The following is a 19,761-nucleotide window of genomic DNA, read 5'->3' as shown; positions in this document are numbered from 1 at the left end:
CTTTGTGGTCTGATGGAAGTGACTGGGGAGGTTGAATCACCCAAACTCTCTAAGAATTCAAATCAACTTCTCTCACTCCGAAGTTTGTCATCTGTTACCTCCCACAGAACATTGATCAATGAGTCTGGTAATCATTGTCGCCATCATTTCTGACCTTAAGTAACGAAATGATTACTCATTCTAACGGTGTTATGTAAGCAGTATGGCTAATCACTATTAAGAAGTTACTGGGCTCTGTAATCTATTGCCTCATCTCCTTCTCCCAATACCATTATGAAAGAGCGTGATATAGCTGCGTAGGCTAAGTTATGCTTTGATAATGAGCCATTCCTATATTTCCGTGGTTTACAACCTCAGAGGTCTGAATTCTCACTCACTTTTCAAGTTTGGTGCTTTTCCCTGAATTTTCTGTTGAAGGAACATCCTGTGTCTGGGACCCGGCTAGGATTACAGCTGAGGGAGGAAGAGAGGAGCGGAGATTCTTCGTTTCCTCTTGGAAACACATAAACCACGTCCACGTGCATTCCATGGCCAGCACCTGCCATCCACCAGGAGAGCAGACAACCTTCACAGAGAGGCAGCGGACAGTTGGAGACGTTAATATAATTGACCAGTTAGCGTCCTCGTCGGACAAATAACGAAACTGAGGCACGGAGAAGCTACGTGCTTTACTCATGGCTCCCAACTAGTGAGCCGTGGAGGCTGAGGGTGACCCGGGGAGACTTAGGTCTCTTAGATCAGCACAGACTCACTGGTTAGTTCAGAAAAATTACTTTATTTCTACTTCTATTTACATGGTTGGTAAGAGACTTCGTTCCACCACATTCTGTGGACTTCTCATGAAGCAAACATTGAAATGCGGCGTGCGTATAATTCTCCAAATGGGAAGAAGAAGCCTTGAGAGGAAATCGCTGGTGTTTCCTGTTGAGTTTTCTGTGTGGTACAACTAGTTGTCCTATTTCCCTACCCTCCTGCAACTTTGGTTTGTGGTTTCCCCCAAAACCCTGCACCTGAGGACTGCATTTGCTGTCTGACAGGCCAAGCCCTGAGATTCAAAAGTTCCATCTTACTCGGTGCAGCCCAGGTGGGGGAGAGAGTTCCCCATCCCCACTGTTTGTCATCTTCGTGACCTTAGAGAATCCTGACCTCTCCACTTCGGGAAGCAGGCAGGACGGGATAGTAATCAATACCTTATTTGGATTGTCCTTAGGATTAAGTGATATATTAAAAGCATTTAATAAAGTTCCTAGAATGTGACTGGACACAAAATAAAGGAGAGTTACTCTTATTAACTTAATTTATGGGTGATTAAGAAAAACCTTATGGCAAGGTGCAGTTCTTCCAACCCCAGATATATTCTACAGTATATGTAATAACTTAGGCTAACTTTTATTCCACACAATGTATTTGAAGGATAATGAACTAAACCTAAATCTATTTAAATGTTCTTTACAGGTGCAGACACGAAAAGGACTCTCCATGAATTTATTAGTGACCAGAGAGACAGGTTTCTGATGGAGGTAGTAAAAGTAATTCATTTCTCCCATTAGCCAACAGAAAACTTCTTGCATAGCATTGCCAAATATTTAACTCAACATTGTATTTTTCTATTATGTGTCCCAAATATATTGCTAAAAAGATTGGTTCATTCCTACATTTATTCATTCAAAAATATTTGCTGAGGGCTTACCCTGGGCCAAGCAGTGAACAAAACAAAGATCTTGCCCTCAGGGAGCTCACATTCCAGAGATTTATCAGGAAAATTATTCTCCAGGATGTGTGCTTCCAGGGTTTTCTTTTTGCCCAGTTTTTCCTCCCACAATCAGAACAGCACTTCATGAGCCAAATTTAATTTAGATTTTCATGAATCTTCAGTGAAATATGGTAGGAATCAAAGCACTCTGGAAACTCAGAGAATTCTGGAACCCTTCCACCTCTGACTATACCCCTCGTGCCAGGAAAAAAAAAAGAAAAAGTGCCTTTAACAAAGACTTTTATCCTATGTTTTAGTTTCTTTGATCATTGCTGAGACAAAATACCCAACACCCAAAGTTAAAGGAGAAAAAGTTTAACTCACAGTTTAAAGAGGTTTTAGTTGAAAGAGGCTGGCTCCAGGGCAGGGGGGCATCGCAAAGGAAACAGAGTTCATGGCAAAGCAGGGCAGGCAGGAGGCAGCAAGCAATAAACAACAAGCAGTACACAGCAGCCCTTTCTGTCCCTCATATTCTTAGGTAGGCCACCCTGCCTTAGGGTGAGTAGCACTCACACCCTTAATTCTGGCATCACACCATGAGTCGATCTCTGCATCACACACTGTGGATCCATCCACCTCAGAAAAGCTCCACCTATAACCACATGAGGATTTAGGGGATATCCAGACACAAGCCACAGCATCCTGCCATCACAAACCTTTAACTAGAAATCAGGCCTGAAAACACAATTATTTCATAGCTCTCTATGCGTGCTCATTTACCATAATAAAGCAGAGACAATGAGCACTTAAGGGTGGGAGAATAATCACACGAGGAATTGATTGGATGTTGTTTATACCACTGTTGTCAATCGTCTAAAGATCAGGCTGGCCTGAAATCACTATGTAGCCCAGAGTAGCCTCAAACTCACAGTGGCCCTCCTGCCTCAGCCTCCTAAGCACTGGATTTCAGGTGTGCACCCCATGCCCAAAGTTCAAGCACTTTTTGAAGTGTCCCAAATTGACTTAATGGAGTCCATTTATCAAAGGGACTTGTATGTAGTTTAAGAAAACAGTGTCCTTGCTCAAAAAAAATCTGGCTTTGCCCTTGATTTCGGGGAGGTAACTTATGCCGTGCTTTATAAGGGTGTGTTTCTTCAAGATGAGATTGGCTATACGGGACAGTCAGGGTGGCCCACACCAGCAAAAACAACACTGTTACATCCAGTAGGGACTTAGGGTAACACTCAGAAGGTCTGGGGATTGAAGACAGATCAATCTCATGGTCAATTAATTAAGCATGCCAAACTGCTGAGGCCCCCAGAAAAACTCTGGACACTGAGCTCAGCCAAGCTTCTTTGGTGCTGTTGTGTGTGGACGTGGGGAAGCAACAGCCTGATTCCGTGGGAGAGAACGCTGGGAGCTTTGCCCTTAGAACCATCCCGGTCCTTGCCAGAGGTATCTCCTCCCTGGGTTGATTCTAATCTGCATCCTTTCCTTGTAGGGAAAAGTACCCAAGAATTTTATGAGGTCAGGAAAATTATTAACACTGCACTGAGGGTATTTTGAGGAGCTCCTTAAACTTGCAGTTGGTGTCAGAATTGAGGTCTTGGGAACTAGATCCTCCAGTTTTGCAGTTTGGCTGACAGGGAACTTAATAATTTTCAAAAAACTGAACTGCTTTCATGATATCTTTCTTGGTTCCTTCCTTGTTTTGTCCTTGTTTGTTTACTTGTTCCAGAGTTGGGACTTGAAGTACCCATTTAAAAAATATACATGTGATATATTATGAATTGAACATCATGAAGGACTTTATGCCAATAAATTTGAAAACATGGGTGAAATGGGCAGATTTCTTGAAAGACGCAAACTACCAAAGCTTACTCCACAAGAAACAGATAATTGAACGGTTAATGTCTCCTTAAAGAAATTGGACTTGTAGGTAAAAACTTCACAAAGACAAATGGAGATTCACTACTTATTTTTGGCAGCAATTTTAAAAAGAAATCATTCTAACTTTAGACACACTGTTTTAAAAAGTTGAATAATAAAAGAAAAATATTTCCCAACTCGTGCTATGAGGTCAGCATTACTTTGATGTCAAACCCAGATAAAGATATTAGAAGAGAACAAAATTAAAGCCCCCTCATAAACATAAGTAACATTCTGAATAAAATTTAACAAATCAAATCCTATAATATATAAAAATAGCAATAGATCATGACCGATTTAAGTTTATCCTCAGCATCCAAAAGTAGTTTAACGCTTGAGAATTAATCAGTGTAATACACATAGTAGATTTAAAATGACTAAAAATTAAAGGCATATCAAGGTCCTGAGTTCAATCCCAGTACCAAAAAAAAAAAAATTAAAGGCATATAATTATCTCAGTTGATGCACAAAAACATTAGTCTGTATTCAAAACTCATCCTCTCTCTCTCTCTCTCTCTCTCTCTCTCTCTCTCTCATTTTTGTCTGTCTGTTTGAGATCAGGTCTCACTATGTAGTCCAGGCTGGCCTTGAACTCACAGCGATCCTCTTGCCTCAGCCTTTCGAGTGCTGGTATTACAGGCGTGCAACACCATGCCCAACTCCAAAATTCATTCTTAACAAAAGCTTCCAGCAAACGGGATACAGAAAGGAACGCCCTTAATTTGATCAAAGGGCATCTACTAGAAACGTATGACTCATATCATATGCTCAAAGTATGAATGCTGTCTTCCCAACACCAAGAAATAAGCAAAGACGTCGAGGCTTTCAGACAGATAATAGGAGAGCAGATAGTCGTCCATCCGTTACCCCTCCTTACAAGTACTGATTTTCCCTCCCCTCTAGACTTGTGGCTTTAAACCTCACCTCCATATATAAAACCCCCAAATTTATTTCTTTCCCCTGATCCTCCTTCCTGAATCCCAGATTCGGGGATGCAACTGTAATCCCTCTTGAGCAGCTGTTAGGGATTACAGCTCCTTTTCTTTTCCCTGACCTTCAAGTGTTAGACTTCTCTAGAGACCAGTCCTCACCCTGTGCCCTCTCTGTCCTCCTCCAGACTCATGGCTTTAAACGTCACCACCGTGTCTGCAACTGTCAAATTTACCGTGGTAGGATCGCGGCCGTCCCCGGTTGTGGATCTCAAGTGCCCTGATCTGGTTCCAGGACCTCGCTGAGCTCCTTCCTACCACTAACCCCCTTATCACTCTGCTCCGTCTGCAATGGCTTCCATGCTTTTCCAGGAGAACCCATTCACTCTCGGGCCCCAGGGCCTTTCCCCTGGAAGCTCTTCCTTCTAGGGAAAGCCTTCGCCCTTCAGAAATCGCCAAGCTTGGCTTCCTACCTCCTCCTGCTTTGGCTTAATTTTCACTATAGCATAGAGACTTTCACTGACTGCTCTACACACAGTAGCAACCCTCTACCTTTGCGCTTGGGCACTGCACTCTCCTTATACTGACTCTTTCCCTACTAGAATGAGCATCCCGTAAAAACAATGGTGTTTCTTTTGTTCACTGCTCTATTCGCACGTGGTTAAGCCCTCAAAAAATACTTGATAAGCAAAGTCGTGGATGAAATATTTTGGTTATAAACTTGGTTATAACCTGTTAGTATTGGTGGTAATTTCCTAAAGTTATCTCACTCCGGTATTTTAAATTCATGTATGACACGTATGACTTTGTTTCTTTGTAATTTATTTTTCATGGGTGGCATTCAAAACCCAAGTGGATTCTTGTGCTATGTACTGAAAAAATAGGTAGATGTCAGAATTGTACTTGGAGATGCAGACAGGCCCCTTTGGGTAAGGTTAAACACTTTGCACCTTGAGCCGCTTTGAGGAACACATCACTGGCATGGTGGGGTTGAAACTGCGTCCTCCTACGGTCTTCCTTGTTGGGGGAGAAGCTGGTAGACTGTAGTGGCACACGACCCAGTTTCCCAATGCCCAGAAAGAACCAAAAAGTGGTAGCAGCAACCCCTACTCTTCGGAGAGAGTTGTAGCTATTTTTTGCTCATGGGGCATAGCCCTTTTAGGGCAACCTTGAGTCTCTTTGTAAAAGCAAATAAGAGGAATTAGTCTCCCTTCTAAGCATCTGTCAAAGCAACGTGAAATAAAAAGGCTCAAGATTTAGCCAAACTATTGCTTGTAGTACAAGTGATTGTTTATTGTGAAATTCATTTTCCCCTCCGTTATGAGACTGTTGGAATGTACCTGAAATGCATGATAATGTTCTTGATGCACTTTTACTTTCAATATTCCTAGTACACTCTGTCCACCAAGAGAAACACAATTAAAAGACTTGAAAAACACATAGCTGTAAAGGAAAGGCAGCTCAAAAACGCAGAACAAAAGCTCCAAGATGACACACTTGCCTTCGAAGAGTTCCTTCGAGAAAATGACCAGCAATCTGCAGATGCTATGAAGATGTTAGTGTCACCCCATCAGCCAAATCCCACCACCCCCACCCCCGGTTTGTTAAGTCTCTCAGAACATAGCACAAAACAAAACAAACTAACAAACCTTTGCTCTTTATTCAGTGCAGCACAAGAAACTATCAGCAAACTCCAAATGACAGCCGAGCTGAAGACAGCCAGCATGGAGGTGCAGGCAATGAAGAGGTGAGGGAGCCACCATCTTTGCAAGACCTGATTTCCACAGCCCATGGAAACCTATGTGGGAAAAAGCCTCATTGTTGATGATCTCCTGCATGTGAGCAGGAAAGGGTCCCCCCTGCCTGGATGTCAGTTCACTGCAGCGTCAGGAAAGGCTCTCTGACTTGTAGAAGATGTGGAAACAAAGAAATCAGTTGAAAGAAGGCAAACTGGTGTTAGGTGTAAACAGTTCTTTCCTCGGTGCCCTTTTGTATTCCTTTTAGGACACATTTCCCTCCACGTTTGAATATCTGTGAATTGGGCTTCATTTTATCCTTGCCTTACAGTTATAGTTGGTAGTATTTCATATTTATTCTTAGTAGAATCTAGCATTGCTATTAAAACATAAGATCTATAGTGAGAACATCCCAGGGGCAAGAGTTGGGATTAAAATTATTGTGCCACTGGCCGCTCTTCTTCAAACCTGTGTGTTTCCTTCTATAGTAAGGAAACTCACTTGAATTAATTTTAAATATCTAAAAAGTTTCCATCACCATCCTTGGACAATAATTTCATGATCCAGGACATACTATTGTTTTGCCATCAGGTAGTGCTAAGATTTATTTTTTCTTCTTGATGACTTAATGTTCATATCGCCTCTGAAACCACACCCTTGATTTCTGACACTTCACCTATTTGGGGAGAAGGGCAATAATGTGTCTAAAATGCAGCAAAGGAACTGGATGGTAGCTCAGCGAGTGCACTAACAAAATGCGTGTCTGAAAGACATTCTGGATACAGCAGCCTCTTCTACATTAGGAATCTCAAGGTATAGGTGCTACAAGAAGGAGAATTCATCCTCCCCAGCCCACAATGTAAGCAGAAGATTTTGTCCACTAGAAGAATATTTGCAAAAGCAGAGTAACAGCCTCCATGTTTTTAGGGGGGACTGCACATGTGCCTGTTGGCCCCCCAGGGACACCCTGGGCCTGAGAATGTGTCTATTGCTCATCATCCCAACATCCTAGAGAGGCTCAAAAGAGCATGGGACATGGCTTGTGAGGGAGCTTGGCTGTTTTCTCCTTTATGGAGAGAGGGCCCAAAGAAACCCTCCTCTGCAGGCCCTGCTGGGGGTCAGGATGGGGACCTGTTTCCAAGCAGAAAGGTGCCTTATTCCTAAGCCTTTGTATGGGAGCCATGCAATTCCAGTCCATTCTCAGTCCGTGTCCCTTGTGACACCTCTGGGAGGATTTCTATCAAAAACTAAAGCGGTGGTAGAGGGAGGGGCTCCCATCATCTTCCGACCCCTGAAACTTGAGTCAGCCACTCGCTGGGCCTGAACTGTCACTCACACCGGGGCTGAGGGAAGACAGATTTGACGGATAGAGAATTGAAGTCGAGCATGTCCGTAAGATGTGAGGTCAGTGAAAACACTGATGAGGGTCTGAATGTGAAAGTTCTGAAAAATGAGCCCCCATTCCTTGAGCTTTTCTTTCTTACTTTAAAGCACTTCTTCTTGGACCTCTTCCTAACATGGCTGTGGTAAAGCAATGTGAAGCTGGGGGAAAGGCTCTGGGTATTTCCCCTTGAGAGGCTGGGCATCACAGCCGGACACCGTTGGGTCTGAGTGCTGGCTCACTCAGAAATACATTTATCCTTAAATGCTGTCCTAACCATGAAATTACCTCTGTAACACATCCTGTAAATCTCCCTGTGCACAGTCAGTCTTCATAAAGTATTAGTATGCTTTCTTCTCCTTACATAGGGACAATCTTGTTACCTTCTATTTTCTCCCTGTGTCTAAAATTTAACATAGCACACTGTTTTCTACAGAAATAAATATGCAGAGTAAAACTGTCACCAGCCTCACTGGGCGTGGTGGCACAAGCCTGTAACCCCAGCACTCAGGAGGCTGAGGCAGGAGGATCACTGTGAGTTCGAGACCAGCCTGGGCTGCATAGTGAGTTCCAGGTCAGTCTCAACTACACAGTGAGACCCTGTCTCAAAAATAAACAAACAAACAAAAAAAACTAGCACCAGTCTATTCTAAGTCTGCATATCAGATAACAGACCTACAGACTACTTTCTTCTCATTTTATTGAAGCCTGTATTTTTATGACCAGACTTAAGATTTTTGATAAGTACATTATTATTAAAGTACATCATCAAGATGTGTTATATGAACAAAATTTTATCCATATGCTTTCACATAGGTACACCTAACCATATCTTTGTTTCTTTCTTTTGAGTAGTGATATAGCAAACACAGAGTTCCTCCTTCGGGAGTACATGAAATACGGGTTTTTTCTGCTGAAACTGTCTCCAAAGCACTGGCAAATCCAGCAAGCACTGAAAAGATCACAGACATCAAAAATTCATTCCCTTCTTCCAAAACTCTTAGCAAGTAAGTTGCACATTCTTAATTTCAAATAAGCAAAAATCCCTGATTCTAAAATAGTGTACTTCTCTGCCTGCCTCGCGACTGCAAGGACATGAGTTCAATCCCTGGTACAAAAATAAAATAAAATAGCATACTTCAGTGGTTTTATTTTTGTCAGAATTTTAAAAAAGAAAACCAGAATGTGGGTTCTCACTGTCCTTGTTATTATCTGTTATGAATTTCAAGCTCAGGTTAATTTCAGAAATAAAGTCATAAAAAATATATGGGAAAAAAAAGATAAAATGTATTATTTGCAGATGATGTGGTAGTATAGAAATCTTCACTAATAAAAATCTCAAAAACTATGTCATATAGTAAAGTGTTCTATAAAGTAGATGAACACAAAGTTAATTATACTTTATCTGCATATTATAAATTAGCATATTAATTTGCTCTACTTTTGCCTGTGTATTTACATATTAACACAAGTAAACCAACTTTAATAATTAGAAACTGCACAAGAAAACTAGATCCAAGAAAACAATAGTACCTTTAATAATATGGCCTGGAGGCTTGATAAATAGAGAATATGTTATGTGATATAGATATATAGAGAGGTAGATAGATAGATAATAAAAATATAACCAAAAATTTTTCAGAGTGATGTGTCAGAATGGGGAGAATTTTATATAATGATTCTGTGGCTCAGCTATACTTTTGAATTAGGAAGGTGATAGGTAGGAGTTATTAATCCTCTAAAATATTATGTAATATATTGTCCCAGAGTCTCAATAATTACAACAGTATAGTACCAGCATTCGGAGGTCAGCTTAGTGGGCCAGAAGTAGATCCCATCATATAAAAGAATTTAAATGCATGATTAAAGTAAAGCCACAAATCAAAATAAAACATTTGTACTTCCAGCAACACTGGGTGATCGGGAGCAGACTTACCCCCTTTTCTGGAAAAAAAACAAAACAAAAAACACGAGAAACTGAAGGAACACAAGAGTCAAGGATTTTCTGGCACTGGGTGTCAAGTGCAGAGCAGAGTCGTCCTGGGAGAGGGGAGACCAGCAAGGGCGTCCCTGTGATGGCTGGGAGAGTATTTGAGGTGCCACGTGGGGAGAGGAAGCCGGTCGCAGGGGAGCTCAGCAGAGAACAGAGCACGTGCATCCCGGACACTGGCGCACTGGGAGCCGGGAGCGTCTGGGCACAGAGCTGGCTGATAACACGTTTCCCAGCATGACGCTCAGGATGGCCCTGCCAGGCCAGAGTGAGGTCTGTGTGCAAAGTGTCGAGCATAGTGCGGAGACGTGGTTAGAATTCACTAGATGGTATTGAAGAAGAAAGAGAACAAATAGGAAAATAGAGAAATATTTGCATTTAACAGCTTAAGATTTAGTCCTCCTAGATTCGCCATCCAAGTAGGAGATGCTCAGAGCCCAGGAGGTGTCTCAGATGGGCTGATGGTGAAAATGGAGACCTCCAGGGGCCTAGGGTCTGTTCTCATCCATTCTGCCCACACCAGACACAGCCCTTGCCAGGAGATCGCATTTGCTGCTTACAGGATCTCCATCTTTTATTTCTGTCCTTGGAAGTTTTGGCAATAGTTCTTGTGCTCAGAAATCTCTCTTGTCTCTCTCTCATCTCCCACTTCTAGAATCCCCATTAAGTCCAAGTATAATAGACAGTGGTACTGGAAGTCCCGAGAAGATGATACTACTTTCAGATGACTCAACCGGAAGGAGGAGCCAAGGTAAGGGCTGAGATGTGTGACTTCACTCCCCAAAGTAAAACCACAGAATGTGTCAGCCTCAAAGTGGAGGAGGAGGACCTACAAGATTAGCTGGAAAGTGGGGGGGGGGGGTCCGCGTTGCCACATCACCCATAATCCTAAGCACCAGAAGTTCCGGTTTCCACCGGATGTTACCACAAGTTGTCCTGAGTGGACAGAATCTGTCCCCCGGCTGACCACTACATGCTCTGAGGTCTGCCCTAGCTGGGCCCCTCCTTCCTCTGGCTCAGGCCTGCCTTTTGGTAACAGCAAGCCTCTTCCCAGGGCCCAGGAAACCAGGCCAGTTGCAAATAAGTGACTGCCATTGTCAGTGACCCGGAAGTCACTCTTGGGAAGAAGGAAGCAGGTCTACCACACCCACAGTCAACTCCCCAAGTGGGCCGGGGCAGTTGATTCCCAGTACCAAAACAAAAAACAAAAAAACTCCCCAAGGAGGGCTTCTTCCTCTCAATAGACTTAGTCCCCAGAAGGCCTCCTTCCCTCGGTCACCCCCTCCCACACCCTGCAGTCATCTGTGTCTGTGACCCTCCCTGCAGGCTGACACTTGGTGACCTCTTCTCTCCCTTGTCCAGCACATGTATGTAGTGGTTGGGGTAAACTCAACAGCATAATTCGCCTGCACAGTAAATGACCCAAGTATGAGTTTTAGGCCATGAGCAGCCCAACGATGGAGAAAAACAATTCTTTGATTTGTGAAGCCAGTTTGCCCATTTGTACCAAGGGACAGTGACTCATTTCTAATTATGTATTTTCTCTTTTCCCTCTCTGCCATTGCCAACGGTATGGACTTCACTGGATGAACATGCGGAACAGGAAAGCAACTCAAGAAGCCCAGTTTCAATTCAGAAGATAGGAGATCACCTTTATCCAAGTACAGTTTATGCTTAACTCTCAGAAACTGAACAGTTCTTCAAAATAACTTTGCCTTTAACCTTCCCTAAACATAGAGACCTTATAGCCACACCTGTTAGGAAAGGACCTGGAGGCAGCAGTCCTGTTGTTGTGTGCTCTGGAGGTGGCCGAGCTCTGTGTCCTGTCTGCATTCTTTAATGACCACCTGTAGCTGCTGTTTGCAAACAAATGCCCCTTCCCTGCACCTTGGGTCTTTGCCACAGTCTATGGTTTATTAAGCTCTGCACTCGGCTGTGTGTTTGCAATTTCACCACATCCTTCAAAATTGCTGTAATAGAGGACCATGATGCATTTGTTTTTGTTTCTCCCATTGCTTGACTGTTGATAGGTTTATACTCATTGTTTCATAAATTGCCAGTTCCTGACCCTGACTGCCCCAAGGAAGCCTTAAGAAAGGCTGGAACAAGTACATGAGCCAGAGAGGTAGGGGTCCGGTATTCATGACAATCAGTGAGGACCACAGAGACATTTTGCTGTGAATTCCAGGGACTCTAGGGTTGCTCCATTTCTGTGGCATTTAACCATCATTTTTTTTTTTCTTTGAGACAGGGTCTTGCTATGTAGTCCAGGCAGGTGATCTTGTGGCGATCCTCCTGTCTCAGCCTATCAGGTGCTGGAATGGCAGGCATGTGCTCCCACGCCCTGCTTAACCATCACTATTTTAAATTTTTATTTTGAAATAATTATAGATTCACATGCAGCTATAGGAAACAATCCAGACAGATCCCATGTGCCCTTGACCCAGTTTCCTCAGTGGTAGATCTTGCATAACTAGGACAATGCCACATCCTGGACATTGGCACGGATAAAAGCAAGTACAGGGCATCACCACAGCATTCTTCATAGCCACGCCCACTTCCTCTTCCCTGGCAAACTCTCGTCACTTTCTATCCCTAAGATTTGGTTGTTTCAGGAATGTTACAAAAATAGAATCATGTCGTGTGCAGCCTTCTGGATTTTTCACCAAGCGTAATTCTCTGGAAATGCACCCAACTTGTTGGTTCTGCCAGCTGCCGGTTCCTTTCCACTGCAGAGCAGTAGTCTGTGATATGTTCTCTATGCTTTAGAGAACGTTAGTCATGCTGTTCTCAGTTCAGGGTTATAGTGAATAGAGTAAGTTTATTTGCTTAACTGTTATTTCTCTGGGATAAATGCCTAGAAAGCAAGGCTGGCTTGGCCAGAAGATGCATGCGCAGCCTTTGAAAGAAACTGCCAAACTGTTTCCCAAATGGGCTGTGCCATTTTACATTTCTACCAGCAATGTATGAGCCATCCAATGTCTCTACATTCTCATCAGCATTTGATGTTTCTGCAATCTTTTAATTTTAACTATTCTGATAAGTGTACACTGCTATTTTGCCTTTAATTTGCATTTCCTAGCAGCTAATGGTATTGAACACTTTTGTGCCCTTGTGTGCACCTCTATAGCCTTTGACTAAATGTCTGCTGTTCATTCTTTTGCTCATTTCTCTTTCTTTTTTGCCATGAGCAGTTCCCTGAAAAGCTAAACAGGCTGATGAAAGAACCATGCTACAGTTAGATTCCAAAGACCAGTTAGAAAAGAAAGCCAATCTGTTGTGATGGTTCAGAAATCATTTGCTTTTCTTTGTTTCTTTTTATTCTTTAATAGCCAGCCCGAAAGTATCGGTTCTGATGACAGCCTGGAATTCTTTTTAGATGACAACATGGACTTTGATCTGGTAACCAGATTGTATTTCTTGATTTAAATGTTGCATTTGGTGAAAAAGACCGTCATTCATGTCTTCTTTCAAAATTAGAATTTTCTGTCCCAAACATTCCACATATTTCCCAGAAGGAAATATGATGTAATGCTGCTCTCCAATTGGTCTAAACAGCCATCAGATTATCCATAAAAATGAATGCCTATAGAGATAATAATTTGGGGGAAATATCTGAACTACAATAGATATCTCGTATAAGTGGAATCATATGGTATTTGTCTTTCTGTGGTTGGAATATTTCACTTAACATCATGACCCCAAAGACCATCTATATTGTAGCATAAGACAGGATTTCCTTTTGTAAAGGCTGAGTAATGTTCCAAGGTGTATATATTGTGTTCTATTTATCCACTCATTTATCCGTGGACATTTGGGTTGCTCCTACCACTTAGCTATTGTAAATAATGATGACCAAATAAAAGCTATTTACTTAAAGTAATAGATACTTATTCTTAAAAACTTGAACAGTGTAAAGTAATGACAACCTGCGGAGGAGGAATGACCCTCTCTTAGCTTCCTGTCTTTCTCCTGTTCCTTCTCCCTGGCCTTTCACTTTCACTACTTCCTGCCCTTACTTCCTATTCTGCTATATCCCTTATCCCTCTTTTCCTTACCTTCCTTTTTCCTTCCTCTTTCTGTCTCTTGAGTGTCTCTGCCATCCCCCCGCCCCATACTTGGAATGCCCCTTCCCCTGGGAACCAGCTCTCCCAGGGAAATAGGCAAGGCTCCCACATACTTCTCTCCCCGCCTGCCTCACAGTCAGAGCAGCTGCTGTCATGAGGATCTTGAATGTTCCCCGAAGGCCACACATTGAAAGCGTGGTCCCCATCCTGTTCTGCTACTGGGAGATGCTGGAAACTTTTAGAGATACAGCGAGAGGAAGAAAGGTCCCTGGGGTGAAGAAGATATTGGGGCCGGACCCCTGCCTCCCTCTTTGCTTCCTGGCCACTGTGAGGTGAATAGTTCTCTTCCAGCACATACTGGGGGTGTGATATTGTAGACCATCAGAGCCCCGAAGCAGCAGGGCCAAGTGAGCATGCACCAAAACCTCTGAAGCCTCTTGCCAAAATGAACCTTTCTTCCTGAAAAGTCTGTTATCTCAGGTGTTTTTATCACAGTGATGGAAAGCCAACAACAGTATTATCTATGTAAGTCACGTGTACGTATTTGGGAGTTAATTCTATTCTTCTTTATTGAGTGATTAGCTGCCGGAGCTCTATTTCAAGGAACCAGAAGAGTTACTTCAGGTCCTCACACAGCTGGAAGAACAGAATCTGACTTTGGTTCAATATTCCCAGGATGTAGATGAGAATCTCGAAGAGGTAAACAAAAGAGAAAAAGTTGTACAAGACAAAATGTAAGTGACTAACAAGTAGATCTATTAAGCTATCTCTGATCAGAAACTGGGTCCAGCTTATTCACAATGGCTCTTTCTCGTGGTCTCTAGAGATTTAGGCCAGAATTTTTTTTATTAATAGCACTTCACACTGTGAGAGTAAAAGGTTTGAGGTATATTTACACAGAATAGAGTGATTTAACTTTAATTTTATCCCTGTTAACTTCCACTTGTCAAAATATTTTCCCAGCTGAGAAGGTAGACTCTGGGAGGTAAGTAAAAGGACTGCCGAATGGGGAAGGAAAGAAAAAGGGAGGTAAAGGGATTGAAAAGGATCAAGATATGTTATATGAATATGCCGTCAGTCCCTAAAATGAATTCTGTGTTACGAATATGTACTAATAAAAGTGCTTTCCTGGGTGATAGTAATAAAAGATAGTTCGGAAGACCACAAAAGAATTGAAATGATACCTTTGATTTTTGTGCTCTTTAGTTTTACCCCAGCACTTTCCTTAATCACATGCATTGGATGCTAATGAATTTGTTTTTCTTGATGGTGATGCTCAGCAAATTTATGTTCTGTGATTTAACTGTATGATTTTGTGATTTCTATGTCAGTATATCGGGACTGTTAAAGGAGGCACAGAACGGAGGTGGATATTGACAACTTACAAAATTCAGTCCTATTCTAAAATTTTGTATTATTTTTAAAAAGAGCTTCAAGCTTATAAGAAAGGTATCTTTATACCTACCCATTTATAAAAATACATAGAATCTTTTTAGGACAGTTTTTTGGGTCAGAAGTTGACAACCTTTCTAAATAATAAGTCATACTACATTTAACTTCAGAGCTAATGAATTTGAGGGCTGGGAGTGGTGGAGGCCTTGCCTAGCATACCTGCAGTTCTGGGTTCAGTCCCCAGTACTGGGGTAAAAAAGAACAAATGAATTTGTTCAGAAAGAAGCCAGAAGAATTATCTCACAGCTACCCATGGCCTGTTGTATACTGGGGCTCAGACTCAGGACCTTGCGCTTGCAAGGAAGGTAGCAGAACCACTGAGCTAAATCCCCAGCCCCCTATTGTACGTACCTTTTGAATCCCTCAGTCCTTACAGAGCATAGTACAACACCTTCAGGCCCCAGTTTTTGGAACATGGTAGATGGGGACTGTGGTGGGCAGGCAGGAAAAGGAGATCTATGTCAGGCGTTCTCTCTCTCTCTCTCTCTCTCTCTCTCCACCTGAATCTTGACAGGGGAGTTGGGGGCCTATATTTTCCCCATCACTCCCCAGTTACTCTGCCAGTCACATCACAACTGGGGCTCCTGACACCTCAGCTTTGCTGCTGTTTATTTGGAAGGCCTTTGAGTGCCACAAAAATGGGGGAAGGAAAAATGCCTTCCAGTGGGAGCGGCACCTGAGTATTTCTTGTCCTCCTCATAACTTGGAAAGTTGTGTGTTCTTCAGCAGTGTCTTCAAACACAGGCTCCTACTGGCTCGCTGGCAGGGTGTGGGCCCAAGTTCCAGGGAGCACTGAGGCTCCCGGCTGATAGTTATTTCACTGATCCACAAGTCACAGGCCCAGGGCCCTCTTTCTTCTCTGGCAATAGAAATAGCAACATCGAGTTTCTGCTGGAGCACAAAGAAATGCTGAAGGCTAACTGCTTGCGAGAAGAGGAAAAGGCAGCTGAATTAGAACTGCGCTCCCGGCTCTTCAGTTTTGGAGAATTTAATTCAGATGCCCAGGTAATCATTCTTTGCTCATACTGACTTTATTCTGGCTCACGATGATAATCATTTGCGTTCCCTTTGCACTAAGCAACTGAGTGGTGAAGTTAAAGCAAATCGCAGGTCTCAGGGGCTGGGGATTTAGCTCAGGGGCTCACCTGCCTCGCAATCACAAAGACCTGAGTCTGATCCCCGGTACCAAAAAAAAAACAACAAAACAAGTCTCAGGTTGACGAGAGAGATGGAAAACTAGTTTGCAATCACCACGTCTTGCCAGCGTACAACAGGCAACTTACGAGATAGGAGTCATTTAAATTGGCCCAGTGGAAACATTGCTCTCGCTGTCACAAACCATGATATTGAGGTTTGCCCTGTACCCACATTTCTTCCAGTCATAGCGCAGACATACGGAGCAGCTCACTGCCTAATCTCCTGTCGGTGGCAATTCAGGGATTGACCAATTAACAGAGGGAGAAGCAGAGAATCAACACTGACAGGGAAATTGACCCAACAGGGAGCTGAAACACAGTTTAGCTTCTTCAGGCTCGGATAGAGAGGCTCATACCTGTGACACACACAGTATATCTATTTATTTGTTTGTTTTCAAGACAACATCTCACTCTGTAGCCCAGGCTGGCCTTGAACTCACAGAGGTCCTCCTGCCTCAGCCTCCTCCGTCAGTGCTGGGATTACAGGCGTGCACTGCCACAACCAGCTGGTACACTTACACATTAACAAGTTCATCTCCCCCGCTGGCTGCAAGTCCCTCAGGCTCAGGGACTGTCTTATTCTTCCTAGTTAGCTCCACTTAGTGTCCCCATGAAGCTGGTGCTCAAGAACTGTTTGTGGGATGCATGATTAGGGCTGTCTTTTGTGCCCGCAACAAACTCCATCTAACGTAGGTTTTCTTGGGAAAAAAACCTCGAGTGAAATAAAAGCTCAAAACTGATAGGTGGGGCTGATACCACACTTCGGGCCGTGAACTTGATTTGTAGACAGAGGTAGGTTTGGGGGAGTTGGTCTCAAAGAGGTGAACGATCTCCCCTACCCCAGGTGGGCGGGGTTACAGAAAGGGAAAGCACACACATCCTGGGGTGTCGCTGCGCCCCGAGTCAGCACTGGCAGCAGAAGCAATGCCACTGATGATCTCTCTCAGTCCCTCAGTGTTGTTTGTGAAGTTTAATAATTATTTGACTGCGGCTAAGGCTCCATAAAGTTTTTCATTTAGTCATTTTAAGCATGGAACTCAGTGCCGTCGAGTGTGAGACGTGATCCAAAAATAAGGTGAATTTTAAAAATTGCCATTGCGGGAAAAGACACATTGCCCTCAACCCCACTCAGAACGCTCCTGTGTGCTGCAGATACACCCATCCCACTGTACTGGCCCCTTTCCGAAGAAGTTCTGGAATTCCTCTTTCATGTGTTTTCAGTTGGACCATTGTGGAGCTAGCACTCAACTCACAGGATGGCCTTTCATGGTCACTGTAACTCCGAGGAAGTGCCAGGGGTCTCACAGTGCCACATCTGGTGGACACAGTGGCTAAGGGCACACTGTCACGTTTTAAAGAACCTTTCTTTCTGCTGGACAGCACTTGGCAGCACTGTTCACTGTATTTTTTATCATACCTTGTAAAGACGCTCATGAAAAAGGACCTCCAGAACTGCTTCAGCATTGGGCCAGCATGACAGGGTGAGTGTGTCGAAAGTGTGAGTCACGGGAGGGGATTCATGGTAATGTCTCTTTTATTGTAATAAAAATTTAATTTTATTGTAATAAAAATGTAAACATTCACCACGTGTTTGGACCATCCCTCGTACCTTCATCACATCGTATAACCACCACCATGATCTGCGCTCAGAACATTTTCATCCTCATTTCAGCACAAAATTTAACATCCTAACAGGTTTTAAACGTACATTTTAAGTGGTAGACACACTCGCACAGTTTTACAACCGAGCTCCAGAACTTTCATCCTGCAAAAGCGAAACTACGCTCACTAAGCGCTAGCGCCCCTTTTCTCTCTATACATTTTAAGGTAGACCCACTCGCACAGTTTTACAACCGAGCTCCAGAACTTTCATCCTGCAAAAGCGAAACTACGCTCACTAAGCGCTAGCGCCCCTTTTCTCTCTCCCCCGTTCTCTTTTCCGTCCCTATGAATTTTGTCTTTCTCGGACCTCGTACGAGTGGAATTGAACTGTATTTGCTCTGTAGTCCAGCTTATTTCACAGCACGTAACATGCCCCGGGTTGAGCTGCACCGTAGCTTGCCCCAGGACTGCGTTCCTCCGAGGGCTGAATTCCACGGTAGACCCTGTATTTCCAGATCCAGCTGTTGACGGACCCTTGAGTCACTGCTACCCTTCAACCACCCGCCTCCATTCCAACCAAGCCCCTTTCATCCAAGTTTAGGGCAACTATGGAAGGAAATAGGGAAGTGAGAAAAGGAAAAAAATGGAAATAAAGTCTTTGTAAAAAGAGAAAGGTGAAGGGGGTGAAGGGAGGGCAGGGGAATGGGGAAAAAATAAGAACCAAGATACATCACGTAAAGGTACAAGGTCCCAATGATGAACGTAACTGTACTGTTTGCTTTAAATGGACTGATAAACAATGGGGTAAAAAAGTGGCATTTCAATCCCCTTAACCATTGAGTCAAGCAGATAATTAAGTATAAAAAGGAAAATTGATGTGAAAATTACTTTTAAAGTCTATCCATAAATTTTTTTGGGGGGTACCAGGGATCAAACTCAGGTCCTTGCACTTGCAAAGCAGGCAGCAGAACCACTGAGCTAAATCCCCAGCCCATAATCTTTTCTTTTTTGAAACAGGATCTCACTATGTAGTTGAGACTGACCTGAAACTCACTATGTATCCCAGGCTGGTCTCGAACTCACAGCGATCCTCCTGCCTCAGCCTCCTGAGGCTGAGGCATGCCCGGCTATCCATAAAATCTTGATCACACGTATAAATTTGGTGTATGTGCCAAATGTTCCTGTATATGCTGGAGAATAGCACTAGGAAGTCATAGTCCCCCCAGGCCTATAAATTGTGCTAGGGCTCAGAAGAGGCAGGTTGGGAAAATGGAGAGGGAGATATATTCTTTCCTCAGAACTGTCCAGCTTTCATTCTTCCATTCTTTCAAACCTTAAAATGTAGAAAGCATAATCCTCTCTGATAACCATATGACAAGCATAGTTATGATAAGCATACGATAAGAATAGTTGCATCTAATTTTCAAAGTTTTCTTCCAGCTTTACTGTGGTCTCAGTAAATTAATTATATTAATTATATAAAGTAATGATATTAATCACTCATCCTAGTTACTTTGGAGCTAGAGCCATAAAATGATGCATCTTTCAAAACTGCCACCCTCTTAACTGCACTTAATCCTCTAAAAAGGTTTCCTCGATTCAGTATTTTGTTTTTAAAATGCAAATGTAAACTCAAGCATAGCGCCGTGTTGAAAGTCCTAAGTGTTCCTCTTAAGGAATGTGCTCAGAGTAAACAGTCATGCCCCCCGCACACACATCAGGGAACAGACTGTTATCAGCGCCCGCCAAAGCCTTCCTCAGTCCCCCTACACTCTCCACCACCCCC

General features: G+C 43.1%; 1 protein-coding gene across 3 annotated transcripts in view; it reads left to right on the top strand.

The window, feature by feature from the left end:
• Window positions 1-19,761, top strand: part of Ccdc38 (coiled-coil domain containing 38) — a 54,350-nt gene that overhangs the window by 24,708 nt on the left and 9,881 nt on the right. For 2 of the 3 annotated variants that reach the window (XM_010629172.3, XM_010629173.3), the window contains exons 5-13: window positions 1,456-1,520; window positions 5,943-6,106; window positions 6,218-6,298; window positions 8,524-8,675; window positions 10,314-10,409; window positions 11,262-11,319; window positions 12,991-13,060; window positions 14,308-14,459; window positions 16,047-16,182. In XM_010629172.3, coding sequence (XP_010627474.1) covers window positions 1,456-1,520; window positions 5,943-6,106; window positions 6,218-6,298; window positions 8,524-8,675; window positions 10,314-10,409; window positions 11,262-11,319; window positions 12,991-13,060; window positions 14,308-14,459; window positions 16,047-16,182 — 974 coding nt within the window. Of the gene's footprint in view, window positions 1-1,455; window positions 1,521-5,942; window positions 6,107-6,217; window positions 6,299-8,523; window positions 8,676-10,313; window positions 10,410-11,261; window positions 11,320-12,990; window positions 13,061-14,307; window positions 14,460-16,046; window positions 16,183-17,594; window positions 17,799-19,761 lie in introns of those variants that run through there. The other variant, XM_010629174.1, reaches the window with a different exon arrangement.

This window comes from Fukomys damarensis, unplaced genomic scaffold (genome assembly GCF_012274545.1).
Source record: "Fukomys damarensis isolate Sample0158 unplaced genomic scaffold, DMR_v1.0_HiC HiC_scaffold_15, whole genome shotgun sequence".
NCBI lineage: Eukaryota > Metazoa > Chordata > Mammalia > Rodentia > Bathyergidae > Fukomys > Fukomys damarensis.
This window is presented reverse-complemented; position numbering and strand designations above follow the sequence as displayed.